Source organism: Elaeis guineensis, chromosome 8 (genome assembly GCF_000442705.2).
Source record: "Elaeis guineensis isolate ETL-2024a chromosome 8, EG11, whole genome shotgun sequence".
Lineage (NCBI taxonomy): Eukaryota > Viridiplantae > Streptophyta > Magnoliopsida > Arecales > Arecaceae > Elaeis > Elaeis guineensis.
Genome location: NC_026000.2, coordinates 129,345,965 through 129,363,581, shown reverse-complemented (window position 1 = coordinate 129,363,581; position 17,617 = coordinate 129,345,965). Strand labels below are relative to the sequence as shown.

The 17,617-nt window shown below is 38.2% G+C and overlaps 1 protein-coding gene across 1 annotated transcript in view; it reads right to left on the bottom strand.

Annotated features, from left to right (window-relative positions):
- Positions 1–16,998, bottom strand: part of LOC105032403 (probable acyl-activating enzyme 16, chloroplastic) — a 123,042-nt gene extending 106,044 nt beyond the window's left edge. The window contains exons 1-2 of the mRNA XM_010906849.4: positions 16,585–16,998; positions 8,993–9,184 (exon numbers count right to left, since the gene is read on the bottom strand). Of these exons, the coding sequence (XP_010905151.2) occupies positions 8,993–9,184; positions 16,585–16,767 (375 nt within the window). The 5' untranslated portion in view covers positions 16,768–16,998. The remainder of the gene's footprint in view (positions 1–8,992; positions 9,185–16,584) is intronic.
- Positions 16,999–17,617: the final 619 nt, after the last annotated feature.

Here is a 17,617-nt window from a genome sequence, read left to right as displayed (position 1 = left end):
GGCTTTTCTTGATTGTTTATTGAAACTGAACAAATCCAAGTTTGGTTATTTCTATTTAAAATTGCTAATGGAATGATATTAGAAATGAAATTAGAGGGCAATAACTTACCAATCCATGGATGTAGTTGGCTTGTATATTACCACTCTTTGCACAGCTCCGAAGCAAAGCAAAGTATCCCTCTTTATTGCACCTACAGCATCCATTCTTTGTCGACCGACATTCACTGCCCGGCCTTCCTCGCCTTTGATGCTTTGTAGAATCTCTTGCATGATTCTCTCAGGCTAATGATATCACGGACTGGCATCATGGATGCTAAAGTGACATGAGCAATGACCTCAATAAGGAGGTCCTCTGGTAGGCAATCAATGGTGAGAGCTGCCTTTCTGCAACTCTTTCTCATGTTGTAGTCTAATTAAAGTAGAACAAAAACGAGAAGAGTTTAGAGGAACTCTTTTGCAAGGTTTAAAGTTGGGTGACTATGACCATGGGTTTATGATAATGAGAACAAGATGATGCCAAGGGTCTCAATTTATACACTAGGATAGAGTAAAGCTTATTCATTAACAGAATAAGATTTGATTAGAAATTGGTAAGTAGAGGGAGACTACGACAAAAGCAATGGTTGGAACAGAGTGATGCTATTCCTTGCCAGAATAGGCTTTGGTTCCAACTTGGAAAGAGAGAAACTAGAACTTAAGCTTGGCACAAATAGAAACATCTAAGAAGGGAGAAGATGACTTGAAGGATGGTTGGAACAGGAATGTTCATGAACGTATGGTAAACACAAGGAGGACCATAATAAAGGTTCCCAATGCATGAATCTATATCCATTGAGCCAAAATCATGCAACATAATTTTTTAAGAGTACTACAATATGGGGATAGTTTAACAATGTTTTATGTCCTCAATGAGAGAATCTGACAATCTAAAAGAATCTTTGGCCTCCACTACAACAGCCATTGCAGCAACCCTAATCAGATCCTAAATTTTGAATCAGTTAAAGGAATATATTTCCTTTGTAATCTCATCCTAGAGAGCAGTACTAAAAGCCTTTCTACACTGCCTAAAACAATGACCTTAGATAGTAGATGCAATTTATTCCGAAATAGAGAAATTAAGCACAAGAGTTTACCTTCCTAACCTTTGAATTCAATCCTTCATAGAGGACAGAAGAGCATAGAGAACAGGAAGGCACAATGGATGGTGGGGAGGCATAGTGGATGGGGAAGCATAGAGCAAAAAGGAGGGAGCCAGCGCATGGGGAGGCATAATGGTTAATGGTTAATGGGAAGGCATGGCGATTGATGAGGAACACATCGAACACAAGCACAGGAGAGGGTCCCAAAGGGGGCAGAGTACAATGGAGCGGGTAGAGTGGAGTAGAGGGGGCAGAATGAATTAGGGCTTTTCTTTGAGGCATCCTCAAAGAAAATAGTTAACATTGTTAAGGACAAAATTGTCCAAGCTGACGGACTCCTCACAACTGGGCATTGATGGAGCTCAGGACCACTTTGAACCACTTAGTAAACTTCAGGGACAAGTTTGCAACTTTTTAAAATCGAGGGTACAGAGTGAAACTAAGCGGAACTTGAGAGGGTGTTTAAGTAAATTTTTCCAAATTCTTTTTATTTCTAGAATTCCTTTTTGTGAGTGTGTATACATAGGACTGAAGATTCAATCTGATCTCAATCACCCAATCTCAACGATTTTGAGAGCATGATCGTATATTCCTGTGATTTGATTTCTAGGTGGAGAGTTGCCACATACAGCCGGTGCTGAGATGGATTTCTTTCCTTCTCAATGCTAATTGCCTCGGACTCCGGCTTGAGAATGGAAATGCGTATCAAAACAAGGAAGGATTTAAATCAATTTCCCTCAATATATTTTTGTTTCTGTTTTCCTTTGATAGCACAAGTTTCATTCCAATGATAGCCCATGATTTGGATTTGGTTCTGAAGTTCCCTATAGCTATATACGGCAGTTCTCGTATTTCCAAAGGCAGCATTGCTAGGTTCCATATATGGCAGCTCTTATTTCTCCAAAGACTTCGAATTGCAAGATTCACTAGGTTGCTAGCTTTCTCGGGTAGCATGGAAAAATAGTAAGACATCCTAATTGATTTCATGATCAATCTGATCTCGTGTGACAGCTTGTTGCGAATTTGCCATTTCCATAAGTCTGCTATCTTCTTGGGTCGTCTAGTTCATTCTTAAGGATCCACCCTCTATTTTCCTTGATTTGATTCAATCATATATGGAAAGGAGAGGAGCAACCAGCTTGCATTTCCAACATTTTAGTGTGTTTCTTCTGTTTCCACAAGTTAAACATTGAGATGTAATCTGGAAACCCATTGTTAATTAAAAAGAAAGATATAGAAGGAGCCCTAGATTTGAGTTCAACTGCTTTAGAAAAACTTTAAAAACCCAACAGGAAAAAATAAAAAATAAAAATTGCATTTTTGGGGTATCGGTACATGACCAATATGGCCAAATATACCATGTACTGGCACAGTACTATTAAAGATGCCAACAAAACCCAAACCCGCGGGTACCTAACCCAACCCGACCCGATTGGGTTGGGTAGTCAATATGTTGACTGGGTTTGGGCCTAGTTTGGATAAAACCCGAATGCTTAACTTTGGGTTTGGGTTGGGACTGGGTAGTTATGCACCTGATCCAATACCCAACCCGAACCTGGCCTGAACTATTTTAGTATTTTAATATATTATATATGTGTTGATGTTCTGAAGGATAAGTTGCAGCTTAGTACTTCGTTATTGTCTGGTAGATTCTTACAAATGCATTGTTGTGCTTACATATTGAATTTGTGAAGGTTCATTTAGAGATGATTAAGGGATAGAAAATATTCATGATAGTGTAGAGCAAGATTCTCAGAATCATCTCGAATCGGACAATTCGGAGCATGCCGAACTGGACCGATGGAGAAAACGGCACACGCCGATGCCGAGGAAGAAAGAGAGGGAAACAGAGGCAGAGAGAGGAGAGGGAGAGAGAGGAGGATGCCATCGGTGGCCCTCTGCAGCCGTTGGAGAGTGGCAGAAGCCACCGCGGCTTGGTTCGTCCGACGGGACTGCCGCAATGAGCAAGAATGAGAAAGAGGGGGGAAGGAGACCACCGGAGATGAGAGGACGGGACAGCGGAGAGGCCACCGAAAAACTCTGGGTGGCCGCCGTGGCCATCGAGAGGCGAAAGCGGCACGGGCAACGTCGCACTCATGGAACAGGGGCGGTCGTCCCTGTTCACGCGTGGCTCTTTTTTAAAAACGGAGATTAATAGTGAAGCCGGCAAACCATTTGCCGACTTCATTGTTTAAAAGATTTTTTTTTAAAAAAATCGATGAAGCCGGCAATCGGATTGCGGGCTTCATTTTTTGAATTTTTTTTTAAAAAACCTATTAAATAGTGAAGCCGGCAAACTGCCGGCTTCACTTAAGTTTTTGTTTTTTAAAAAAACCCGTGAAACAAGGGCGTCGGCCTTGTTTCACGCCTGCGGCACCGCGCGCGTGGATTGCACCACCCGGCGGCTACGACAGACGGTCGAAGGCCATCCGACTCCTTCCCCTCCCTCCTTTTCTTTCTTCCTCCCTCTCTCTCTATTTCTTTCTCTTTCTCTCTTTTCCTCCTCCCGATTTTCTTCCTTTCCTTGTTTCGGTTCGCGTCGGTCCGATCTGATACGAAACCATACCGGACCGCACTGTCAGCTGGTCGATCGGAATGCCCACCGGTACTGGTACGAAAAACCTTGGTGTGGAGTATTGGGCAACATCACCTAAGAGGTGTGAAAAGGTTGAAGAAATGGCTCGCTAAATACAAGTTAATTGTACCAAAAAAATGGGTCTTGACTGTTCAACTAAGTGGAACTCAACTTTCTTAATGTTGAAGATTGCTTTGATGTATAAAGACGTTTTTGTTAGGCTGAAACAATGTGAGACAAGATTTAAATGTTGTCCAAGTGACAATGATTAGGTACTTGGTCAGGAAGTTTATCATAGATTGAAATTATTTTATACAGTGACCGAGATGTTTTCTGGTACCAAATTTCCTACAGCTAATTTGTATTTTCCAAGAATTTGTGATGTGAGATTAGAGTTGCTTAAGTGGCTTGAGTCTCCTTTTGAAGTGATTGAGAAAATGGCTAAGGAAATGTTGATTAAATTCAACAAATATTGGGATGAGATCCATGTTTTGATGGGGGTTGCTACAAATTTAGGTTCGAGATTCAAAATGCCCTTGATTGAGTATTATTTTAGCAAAATTTACAAGGATATGGCTACTAACATGATTGAGAAGTTACATGAAGTGTGTTATGAATTGCTTAATGGGTATCACTTCAGGGCTAATATGGAAAGGCAACATGAGAAAGACTCCAGTTTGATGCAAAGTGATCATGGACCTATGAATTTACAATTGGCTGATTTTGATTTGTATGTGTAGAGAAAGAAGAATGCCAAAAGCACTTCGATGAAAATTGAATTGGATCACTATCTGGAGGAGGATGAAATACCTCGGTCTCCTGATTTTGATGTCTAGCTTTGGTGGAAAATAAATAGATCTAAGTACCCAACATTGCAAAAGATGGCTAAAGATTGTTTGGCATCATTGTGTCCACCGTGGCTTCTGAATCTACTTTCAGCTCTGGCAGGAGGTTGTTGACTCCAAACCACAGTCAATTACACCTTGAAACTGTGAAAGCCCTGGTTTGTGGTGGCAATTGGTTGGATAGAGGTATTTTCATGTATTGTATGCTATTACTTTTCTTTAATTGAATTTCTTTATTTGATGTGATGATTGTTTATGTAAATTGATTTCTATTTTGTATAGGTACTAGTACTACACTTTCCAAAGGAGAGCAAGAGAAGATTTGTCGTATTTTTGAGGATTTTGTACTGGAAGACAGCAGCTCAAGTATTAGTTGTTTATAGTAATTTTTTCAATGAATTCTATTCTTAACGACCATTATAATCAATCATCACTAACAATGATTAATTGTTTGTAGGTAGATTGGGTGAAGAATGATGTTACAACTAAGGATTGATCGAGAATTGTTGTTTAAGTCTTTTTATAACTTAGAACTTAGATGTGCTTTTAAATTATGTTTATGTTTTTATTTACTTCAGATGTGTTGGAACTAAGTGTTGTTGTTGAATGTCTTGGTCTGTTAAATTTGCATTACGTTTGAATTTTATTTTGACTGAATATGGAACTAAGTATTGTTGAACTTAGCATTGTTGAATTCTATTTGCTTAAGACGGTTTGAATTTTATTGTAATTGAACATACAACTAAGTGCTGTTGAACTAAGTGTTGTTGAATTTTATTTGTTTAAAGCAGGTATTATTTATGGAATGGTAGTACGGCTTTAGAGTCAACAGAATGAAAAAAATGCTCAATGTGACTCAATTGGGTTCCAACCGGATGAACCCGAATTATCCAATACCCAATTGAGGCAGGTTTGGGCAAAAAAAAAAATCCCAGTCCTGATAGTGTTTGGGCTGAGTTTGGATAGTTTATTGGATATTTGGATTTGAGTTTGAGTAGTTAGAAATCCATCCCGAACCCAACCCAATGTCATCCCTACATACTATACCATATCAACCTAGTACATGACCGACATGGGTCACAATACAAGTACTATGAATGTTAGTCTACACTCGGCTTTATTATGAGTCTAGATATTTGTGAACCTATGCCTAAGAATGTGTGCATATATTAATATTAGAGTAGGTGACACTATAGGACTATATCATGGTTTTATGTATAACATATTTTCTTTAAACTTACATTAGATATAGTCTATTTCAAATGCTATATTTGTTTACACATATAAGCATGTGATTCCTATTATGGTATCAGATACCTATGATAAGCAGATGCTTGGTTGAAAATTCGTCATGAACAACCATGAAAGAAGTGAGGTTCCAGATCTCTACTCCTAGAAATTATGGCCAGGGATACATTTTGATGATTTACTTGTTTGAACCCCACACATTGTCACTGCAAGATGATGATAACTATTTTTAGGTATTGAAGAAGAGTTCACCATCATTCAGGCATATAAACTGATTTGAAAGCATGTTATGTTAAATCCACATTACCAAGATAAGCCATGTTGATAATGTGATGATGGCATGTTCCCTGACTCGAGGGATCCATGTGTACCATGTTTCAACCATCAAGACATTGATGACCAAGCTTCGTAGTGCAAGATAAGATAGAGGTGGCAATGCGTCAAGTATGGGTCGGGTTGACCAATCCCCATACCCACCCCACTAGGAAAAAAACCAAACCTATACCCACCTCATATCCATCTTAGGTTGGGTCGGATCAGGTTAGGTTACCCAAAACCCTTCCCTTCTAATAAAAACAAGACCCCACCCCATCGGAATCTAAGAAACCCTCCAATCTCTTGGCTCTCCTTCCCTACGGATATCCAAAAAAGAGAAAGAAAAGGAAGCAAAAAGCCTAATATATATATATATTCGATCAAAGAGGGACGCTTACTAGGGTTTTGTCAGTCGAAGCTCAATCGGGTGGGAAAAAGTCTTACCTTTTACTTTTTCCATCTTTCCTTTGATTTCGGAGCCACCTCCTCTCCTCCTCACTTAGACAATGGCTAGGGTTTCGTTCGGCCGAAGAGGGAAGCTTAGACGTCAACGACGGCTGAAGAGCCACCTCCTCTCCTCCGTCACGCAATTGATGGTCCTCCAGGCCCTAGACCTTCGTCCCCTCGTCAAAGCCCCCAACCCCCACCACCTCGCCACCCTCCTGGCCTTCCGCCATGGCTCCCACATTGCCACCGCTCACATCGGCTCCACCCGCCCCACTTGCCTCCGCTAGCCGCCTCTACCTCCACCAACCGAATAGGGAAGACAATGGCTAGGGTTCTAGGTGGGACCGTGGGAGGCTTGGAGCAGTTGAATAGGTAAGCTTAGATGAATATGATGGAATTAGGGCATTAGGACTTTTGAATATTTATATTAAGGGCTATCTGGTCGGATTCGGGGTGGGGCATACTATTATCCATGCCTGCCTCGAACCCATTTCGGATTTTTTTCTAAAATCCACACCTGCATCAGATTTTAATCGAATCAGATAAAATCCGCCCCATTCAGGTTAGGTATCCAGCGAGTTGAAAAAAATTGCCACCCCTAAGATAAGCGGTTACACCAAGGTTTCAGAAATCGATATCGAGGTCTATACCGATTTCTGATCGGAACTGTACCAGACCGTACCGACAATAAAAAATTCAAAAAAAAATTCCATCCAACGGCAAAAAAAAAGAAAGAAAATCAAGCCGAACCGGTATCATACCGCACCGTACCGGACCAAACCGCCCGGTATCGGATGGTTCGGACCGATAACGTACCGAACTGATCGGTTCGGTCCGATTCAGACCATTTTCAGAAAAAACTGACCGGAACTGAATCGGTTCCCTGCCGGTATGGTACAGTATGGTACCAACCGGTTCAGACCAGTATAGAATATCATGGGTTACACTATGTGATTTGGGTGCTTGAGATTTTTAAGGACAATATGGTAGATTTTCAACAACCAATCCACTATGAAATAACGGGATTTAGATTACCAGAATCAAGTGATAGTGATTTTTTAAAGAATTTTGTTGGATAAAGAAATAATATAGATGTATGTTCATCATTATAATAAAGATTGATCCTCCAACATGTTATTTGTATGTTATTTTTTCCAAGTAAGAAATTGAGCTATTGATATAGTGGCATGAAATGAAATTTGTGCATTCTCATATGGGGGATAAGTCTCGAAATGTATTGACTTTAGGGAGTTCATTTAACATTGTTTTCTAGGTCCCTTACAACAAAAGTGTTTGAAAGATATTTAATCATCATAACCAGTTAATGCGAAAAATCAATTGCACAAAAGAAAAAAGAGCTCTATCAAAATCACAATCCACATATCTGCACGATCTGATGAAGTATTGAAGTGACTTTATTCCAGACCACAGGAATCACTAGGGCAGGTTATTAGGTCTCTAACCTTTATAATTCATCCATAAACCAATGCACAGCAGTATGCCAAGACTCACTAGGCATTTAGCTCATTTCTGGATGATGCGCCTACCTATGTCTTTTTTTTTTTTTTTTTGGTGGCTTTGGGGTGGGGGCTGGGGGTCTATGTATCCATGCATGTCAAGCATGTGTATGTAAATGCGTCTATACACATTAAATAGTAGAGACATTTATAATCACTCTAACAAGAAGTCCATGGTTCACTAGTCTTAGAAGCAAATTGGCAGTATTGGATCTTTACTAATACACGTTAAAAACAAAATTAATACTTGATTTGTAAGTTTGCACCCCATGCCACCTTATTGTAGTTCTAATACCACGTTGACTAGTAGAACATCCATGTGAACTGGGGCTTGCCTCACTGGCAGCACCTCTCTGCACAAAAGGCAGAGATTCCAGGTTCAAATCTTAGAGTGTGCATATTTAAGGTTTGAGCCTGGGTAATTAAATTCAGGGTGGGCTTCCCACTCCCTTTCTCTCAACCAAAGAGAGAGAGAGAGAGAGAGAGAGAGAGAGACTTGTAAAATAGCCATACAGTTCAATGAGAGACATTCTTTAGAAATTTGTGAAAGAAAGCGACCACTCTTGTTTCTATCTTTGTATACCAAGTACATGCATAGCATGCTACTAACTTATTCCATGCCTTTAATTTTGGCCTCTATCAATTTTATGATGAACAACATATTGTACCTGAGAGAATTCATGTGCATCAATCAAACTGAAGACTGGATATTAATACATCTAATTTGAATGAAATTTGGATCTAAAGGGCATTATTCATTTCAGAATCCCTAATTTTTATCATCTAGTAGCTGAAGGTTATACATGGGATATTTTGAGTAGAATCATTGAAAATGTATAAACAGATAACTGATATGAATATTTTTTGAAGCTTTTCTGATGATGGAAGAAAAGAGATATATCTAACCTCCTTGTAAGTTAACTTTGACGGTGGTTCATGATAAGGATCCACCAACGCTACCCGATCACCATATTTTTCTGCTGTTGTTTTCCAGATATCTGGTACTGCCTTCCATTCATCCAAGGTTAAATTATTCACACTAGGCAGTAATGCACTTTCTAGGAAAGGGGAACACCTCCTTCTTACTGGATGCTCTAGCTATAATGCAAAACATAAAAATTCATCAGATGAAAAGTGTACAAGTATAGCCATGTGACACTTCATTCACCATCTTTAGCAGAATTGACTGAAACTTATGACCCCCAGGTTGCCAATGTCTTTGACATTTAACTGAGTTACTGAACTATCATAATTCTTATAAGGATAATATGACATTTGCATTCAGAAATTGCAAAAAAAAGGTTAAATAATGTCTAAATATTGAAAAGTCAAGCAGCATGCGCAAAGATTAAGCCATGAAGTTAATATGACTAACAGAGAGTTGTCAAAGCTTAACAGAATAGGTGATTATGAAGCAGATCTATCATATTCTCAATAAGACCATTTTTTGGAGTTAATGGATATTATGGATTTTATTTTGTAATACCTGTAAAACCAGTTATTTAAAAGTCAAATTGATAAAATTTATCAAATATATGAATCTTCAAGAGCACAGGCACAATAGGCTTTTTTTGTGTTACAATTAACATAGAATCCTGTCAACCTAGTGTAAAGTCCCAATCTAGAATAATTTATGGACTTAATTGGCAAAGAATGGGAATAGAGGAAGACCATAGAACCAATTTGGAACAACAAATTTGAAGTACCCTTCCTCTCCAATAGTTTAGAATACGAGCAGATTGAATATTTGATCTAGGGTCATACGCACTTACTCTATACTAATGATCAAGCATAATGATGTATGAAGAATCTAATAGATTAAAAAAACAAGGAACTTTCATTCATAATAACTTTACCACATCCCAACTCCCCTGGGTTATAAGATCCAAGTGGGCTATACCTTGGTTGCCTGATTGGCATATTGCAGTAAAGAGCAGGAAATAAGTCTATTAGAATAATATGCAATTACCAGCTGAGGTGCGATTACAAACTCTCTAAGAAGTGATAGGTTCCAAGTTCCTATTAGTAAATTTGAAAACTGAGAGGAAAAAAAAAAGGTCGGCATCTATTAAAAGAAAGATATTATTGGTCTCCACATAACAACCAGAACAATGGAGAAATTTAGAAAATGCTGCATAATTTAGAAATTAATGTTATCAATGATAGGCCTAAGAGGTTACCTGAAACAAATTAACAACATTAACGGGGATAACACGTTTAATCATATTTCCATAACTGATATGCTTTCTAAGAAATATGCAGCATAGAAATTGTCCATATATAACTTTCCAGTAAAGGAGAAAACTTGTCAAGTAACATGTAATCAAGGTATGCCACACCATATTGAACCGAATGAAAGGGGGCATACCGTACCATACTGGTTTAGTACTGGTAAGAGATATAGGGGAAGCACCGACACTTGGTACAACAAACTAGCCCTCATAATGGACATACCGACGTAGTAACAGCATGGCACCATTATGGGGCCTGGTACCTAGAAAATGTACCTTGCATGTAATAGAAGCATGATAGATAACTTCCCTTTGGGCATAATATAGCTGTATAAATATCCACAGATATAACCTCTCTGGGATGGCTGATCCTCATGCTTTGACTCTGTTGGATGGTTTACTTGTAATGAAAAGCTTGGATCCTTCACAAGGGCTTATTTCTGTTATAATCTAAATGTAGCCCCATACTATACTAGGGCTATAAAGTGATGCGGAAAGGTAGTCAAAAAGGAACTAGTAAAGAGAGAAAAGGAAGGTGGAGTATATGACCTGATATGCACATCAAAGAAGATGATACTTGGATCTCTCAAAACATACTAACTGATTCATGATTCAACATACTAAATCGTAATGATAGTCTCCTATTTAGGGATGGCCAAATCGACCTGACCCGATGGGTATGCACCCTATCCAAACCCGGTCAAACCCGAAAAATAGGGTTTGACCGGATTTGGATTCGAATTTGGATAAAATCCGAAAACTGTAGCACCGGTATGGGTAGGATATGGGTAGTACTATTTTCTATCCAAACCCGAATCCGAACTCGATCCGAACCTACGGGTATGGATAATACCTGAACCCATATCCGAATATATATGTTTATAATTCTGTTTTAGTAATTCTGTTTTGCTTGATAATAGGCATAAAATTATTTTAGTTATTTATATGTTCTATGTTGAATTGTAATTCTATTTCTATATTTGATTTTTATAAATCTGGACTTATAAATTATGTTCTATGTTGAATTGGTAATTTTGTTTTGATTGATAATATGCATAAAATTATTTTGATTGTTCATTTTTTTTAGGTATGGGATAGACATGGGGCGGATATGAGTTGGGTATGGGAAAATGGGTTACCCATGGATATCTCCGAATCCATTGGGTATAGGGATGGGTATCTCTTTTCTTATCCGATCGAGTATCAGATAGGATTTAGATATAGGATATTAAGTTCGGATTTGAAAATGGGTAGTACAATACCCGACCCAAACCGTATCCATTGCCATCCCCACTCCTATTTACGTGACTGCAACAAGGTACTTAAACCATATGGAATATAAATCAATCACCAACCATGTTAGTAATCAAACCAACCCTAAGGCTTTTTCTTGGCATAAAAGAAAACATAATACTCTTTCCATCTGACCCAAATGCCTAATCTAGTACCATGCTTAAAACTTGTATTGATTCTTGGCACCAGAAATAATTCAATACATATGTATAGTATTAGCTTCCCAAAAAGTTTGACCTTAAAAGGATAGGCAAAAAGGCTTGTATCCATCAAGTTTGCCTTGGGTCATGAATTGAAATAGTCAAAGTTTGCATACCGTAGCTTGAAATTATATTTTTTTTTTAAAAAAAAATATAAGAATATACAATCATCAAAAGCCATCACTAACACATGGCATAGGTTGGAGGAACGCCAATTAATTATTTTTTTAATATTTTTAATTAAAAAGGATATTAAATTCTTACTCAATTATTCATTTTGGCACAGCAAAGCACTTGTGCTGGCATGGTGCATGCTCCGCCAGTGGACGGCCAGCAAGCCCACAGACATCTGTACTTAAATACTTGTCTTAATCTTTACTATCATGAATTATACCTAGCTGGGAAACCCTTCCGTGATTTACAACTTGATCATGCTTGTAACTAACTAGTATTTGATCATTGACATGATACCCTGTGAAGGTAGCCACTCTTTGACATTAGGATCCTTGTACCAAAGAGACGGATGATGTTATCAGGAAAGATATCATCATGCGTGAACTTGCTGATAAACATACACATGTGCCTCACAGAGTGTGTATTGTTCTTATGCCTCGAACAGTCATAGGATGAAGCCCTTTCTTACCACAATCTGTCTTAGAAGCTGCACTTCTCACTTAATTCAAAAGCCTGCAAATATATTCTCCAGTTCCTCCTTGTGGGCACATTTCCTCTTTATTCTCTTGAATGGAAGATGCATGAAGGGGTTTGAGGCCTTGGAAGAGTAGCCCCTCAAAAATGGTGCAAGACCGATTTCTGTATGCCTCTTGCCATCTTCTTCTCCTTTCTCTCTATCCTTTTCTACTTCTCCTTTCTATCCTCTCCCATTTATTCTGCTTCTCTTTTCCCTAATTACAATCTACATATTTAACCACCCACTCCCCTAGCCAGAGTAGTCACCTCCTTAAACAACCAAGTAGACTGAAAACCTGTTGCTGCAGATGGCCCTGCCTGTGGCTGTTCCTAGCAGCAGCAAGCCTTCAAGGCAGCCATCTCATCTCCCATAAAACCCCTTCTGAAAACCCCAAAACCTTGATTAATTGTTTGCTAAAAAACATTGCAGATCCTCCCCTCTCCTTGCAACAAACTTGGGGTTGATCTGAAAAGAATTTGATGGTCTTTTCCTTTAAAGCAGAAAACCGCAGGCATTCTAGTTTAGCCTTTATCTTCACATGGGTGCTTTATGATTGATCAATTTCTGAATGTATCTCATTTATCTTCCTTTACTTTTACCAGAACAAAATTGATCACCAGGGTCTAAAATCAGAATTGACCTATGTGCCTTGCATATTCAAGCATTCTCTTCTCATCTTCTTCTTGTTTCCATCTATCTTTTACTATTTCTCCTCTCTCCTCTCCTTTTTATTATTCCTTGATATTTCTGTTTTTCTTAAATATAATCTACTCTCCAGCCACCCTATCCCCTAGACACAGCAGTCAACCTCATAAAGGACCAACTGGATCTGACCTACTTATGGTCGTTTCTAGCAGCAGTAGCCTTTCAAGACAACCATCTATCCTATATAGCCCCTTTGAAATCCCCAAAACCCTGATATTTTATTTGCTAAAAACTAATTGCATATTAGCCTCTTTTCTTGCAACAACATGGGATTGATCTCAAAGCACATTGTTGCTCTTTTCCTTTTACAAAGAAAACTGCAGATATTCTGGTTCAGCCCTCATATCCGTTTGTGCGTTTTATTATTTAATCAATTACTGTGTGCATCTAATTTATTGTGCTTTATTTTAATCAGTACAAGTGGATCGACTAGGGTCTTAAATCAGTTAACCAGTGTGCATTGCATATTGGAGTGTTCCCTGTATCTGGCTTGCATCAGCTGTCCTCTGTTTTTTAGTTGTTTCCATTTCTTTTTACCATCCCGGTAATAGAACCTTTTCAGATAGATGATCTCAAACTTATAACTAATCAAATACAGTAATAAGTCTTGACGAAGAAAGCCAGTCTAAGGCATAATATGGGCTGTTCCCCTTTCATGTAGAGGCACAACTACTCAGGTGCAACTACAGCTGTTGAAGTACAAGTCTTAAATACAATAAGGACATATTTTAATATAAAAGCAAAAAAGAAACTCTGCAACCTCCATATTGCTCATATTTTAATTATGACACCAATAAGAAACTTGGACAAGAAAGGAAACTTTAAATGAAAGAGGACAGAGCAATAAGAATTGGGCTAGTAGGCCTCTGCCTTCTGGTATCTAGGACCAGGTTCTTGTTTCCGGTCTCGTAGGTTTGTAGTTCTCCATAACTCTTGAATCTTGGGTTCATATTAACAGCTTCGATCTTTGAGCTTTTCTTAAGCAAACAAGATTTCTAAGAAAAATTGTATAATTAACCCTTTAAAAGCAAACATTTCTTGATTACTCCCTTCAACTTTTAGAGTGTTGAGAGCCACATAATTTCTACCAACTCAAAAGAAATCATTGCTAATTAGGGCATTAAATTAGGATCAAAATCAAGGAATGCTGTACCAGTCAGTACCGGTGCATCTCAACCATACTGTATGATACTGGTATGTGAAACAGGGTATCAAATGTACCAACATAGTAATAGATTGGTACCACTATGGGTTCCAGTACCGAGACAGCATACATTGGTCAAAATGATTAGGAAAAAGAAAATATGAAAGCCTCCAAAAATTAAAATTAGTTCATTTGCACAACTAAGCAGGAATAAATCTGGATAATTTAGAACCATATATAGCAATTTTAGACACCCCCCCCCCCAAATATCCAACTTGGTTCCAGCATGCTTTGGTCATGCAGTTTGCATTATGGGGTAGCTTTGTAATTTCACCTCCGAGAAATGGTCTATGCTGGGTCAACATACTTGGATAGCTTAAGAACAGTCCTAGGGGATTTCAAAACATTCATATTGCTATTCAACAACCTAACTCAAGTTCCACAAGTGTCAACTGCCATCTTCATCCCCCCCTTCCAAACTACTTTTCAGAAAAACATAGATATTATCTCTTTTCTTGTTTTTCATTGTGGCTGTAACCATGAGAAATTAAATGAGTATTTTAAAACCACAAGCTGAGACCATAGCGACCATGCTTTCTAGTCTGAATTTGAAAATGTGTTAAGGACTACTTTACGTATATTACATGGCTTTTAAAATGCATTTTGACTCTTCTTCTCTAAGCCATTGATTGAAAGATGCAATAGGGTCATAGGGGGGGTTAACATATTGGATAATGCAGGTCAAATGACATCAACATTGACTTGATCCTAACAAAATACTGGTCCAAGGTTCATCTCAGCTGTATCCTGGCTAAGGTCTCCATTTGTATTGGTATCAGGTGCCACCAGATACGACATATAAAAAATCTCTGCCCCTATTATCTTAGCCAGTGTTAATTGATAGATCCAAAAATACCACCTGGTAGGCTGGGACAATATAAACACATTGATAAATATTTTTCAATCACCTTTTGACCTCTTTAAATAGATTTTTAGTCAAGAAATTTCAAAATCAATGCCTAAATATGGTTTGCTGATATTGGGTTTACCTTATTGGCCAAGATATTAGAAAATTTAAATTCTTTCAAGTTTTCTCCACATTGCAAACCAGCCAAGATAAACCAAAATCCCAGTTCATCTCTGTTTTGGCCACCCAGACCAATATCTCAGCTTCTAAAAACCTTGTGCTACTCTAACTGAAACAAAGCTATTTAGAATAAAACATTGAGTTGAAACTTGACAAATTTGCACAAATGAACATTCTAAGCCAACCCAGTATATGATGTGTGAAAACATCTTGCGATATGTACGGAAGGTTTATTCGGATTCTAAAACTGCATTTGTAGGATTTCATCTCATCTCTTAGTCAGCGCCCATGCAATCACACGATGGGTCCTTCAAAGAGATTTTAGTTATGGTGTCCTATAAAGCAAAAAAATAGCACCCTTTTAGTTTATCGACTATCCGTTTTACTACTACAATAAACAATTAGAGATGAAACAATTATGACAATGTTAAATGGTTCTAGTATTTTGCTAAATTAAGTGAAACAACTATTTCTCACGATGCTGGCCCTCTGCTTCGGGCCAACAGTTGGAACAGTTTTGTTGCCACAATTAGTGATTAAATCATTATGATAACTCTGTCATATGTATGTATATACGTATAGATAGATAGATAATACATACATACATATGCGCATATACATACACACACACACATACAGACATACATACATATGTATGTATACATACATATAGATGCATGTGTGTGTGTGTGTATACATACATACGTACATACATATAGATGTATGTATATAAATATATATAGATGTATGTATATTACGTATGTGTGTAAACTCTTCCAAGTCCTTAAGTTTGAGAATATGTTTATAACCACACATGCTACATATAAGTAACTTTAACTTTACAAACATATCCAACAAATTTTTATTCTCGAGCAGATGCGTCCCCTTCAATCATAACATAACGACATCCATAAAGTTTCCTCATTAATTATACATCACTTTTGAGGAAAATACATAAATTTTCGACGTTTCCAAGATAAACAATGCGGAAATTATCCCTTCAGGTCTTCCCCACTTCCCCCGAGTCACATGAACAGAAAATCCAGATGAATTGAAAGATTTCAAGAAAGCATATCTATGCATTATAAGTATCCATAGAGAACAGGGGGCAAAAGGCAAAAGGCAAAAAGCAAAAAGAGAGGCCCACCTCCAAGCTGCAGAGTACCCTAACTTCCGGAACCCGGGAAGGTCGAAGCCGAAGCCCTTTAAACCGTCGACGAGAAACCCCCGAACCACTGATCCTCCGGCGAGAACAAAGCAGCGCAAAGGTTTGTGGACGATCTATACCGAAAAAAACAGGCTTTGGATGGAAACCAATCGCCATTTGCATCGCCCAAAACCGAAAAAAATCCCAAGAATGGACGAGAAGAATCCAAGAGAAGCAGTAGAGAGAGATTTACAGGACGGGAAAGGTGAAAGAGGCGTTGGGGAGTCCGCAAGGAGGGAGGGGGAAGAGAAGGAAGAAATAGGAGAAAAGGTTGGAGGAGAGATCAATGAGAGTAGGTGGCCTTCATTGCTATTTCTCATGCAAAATCCATAAAAGGCTGAGCTATAGGTCCCAAATCCCAAGTCCGTCGTGGCCCGCAGGCTCCGACAAACTGTCTAAAAAAGTTCGCCCATTTTTTTTTTTTTTTTGGTGGGAAAAAAAAGTTCGTCCCTTTGAGACCCCACATGTTAGGATATATTTAAGAGGGATTTTGGGATGGTCGAGCAATGCGACCCCAAAATTCTGTTGCTCATGGATCGCTTCGCACACACGTAGAGCATTAGACAGGGAGAGAGCTATTAACGTTAAATGAAACGGTACTTTATGTTAATTAAAGATGATAATTTTAATCGATCCATCAATTACCTGATTCGATTCGATCCGAATAAAATAGATATTAATTTTAAAAAAAAATATTTGAAATAAATTCAGATTAAATATAAATAATGATACATTCCGATCCGATACAATCTTCATATATATCATCTTTTCAAAATTATAATAATTTTATATTATTTATATGGATCCGATCTGATCAATCTATCTTATATAACTGATCCAATCCGATCCGCATCTCTACTTGATCCGATCCAATCCAAAGTTAATATGGGACGAGTATGGATATGAAATTTTTATTTTTGGGATTGATATAGGTGTGGACCGATTGATGTATATCCAATCCATTACCATCCCT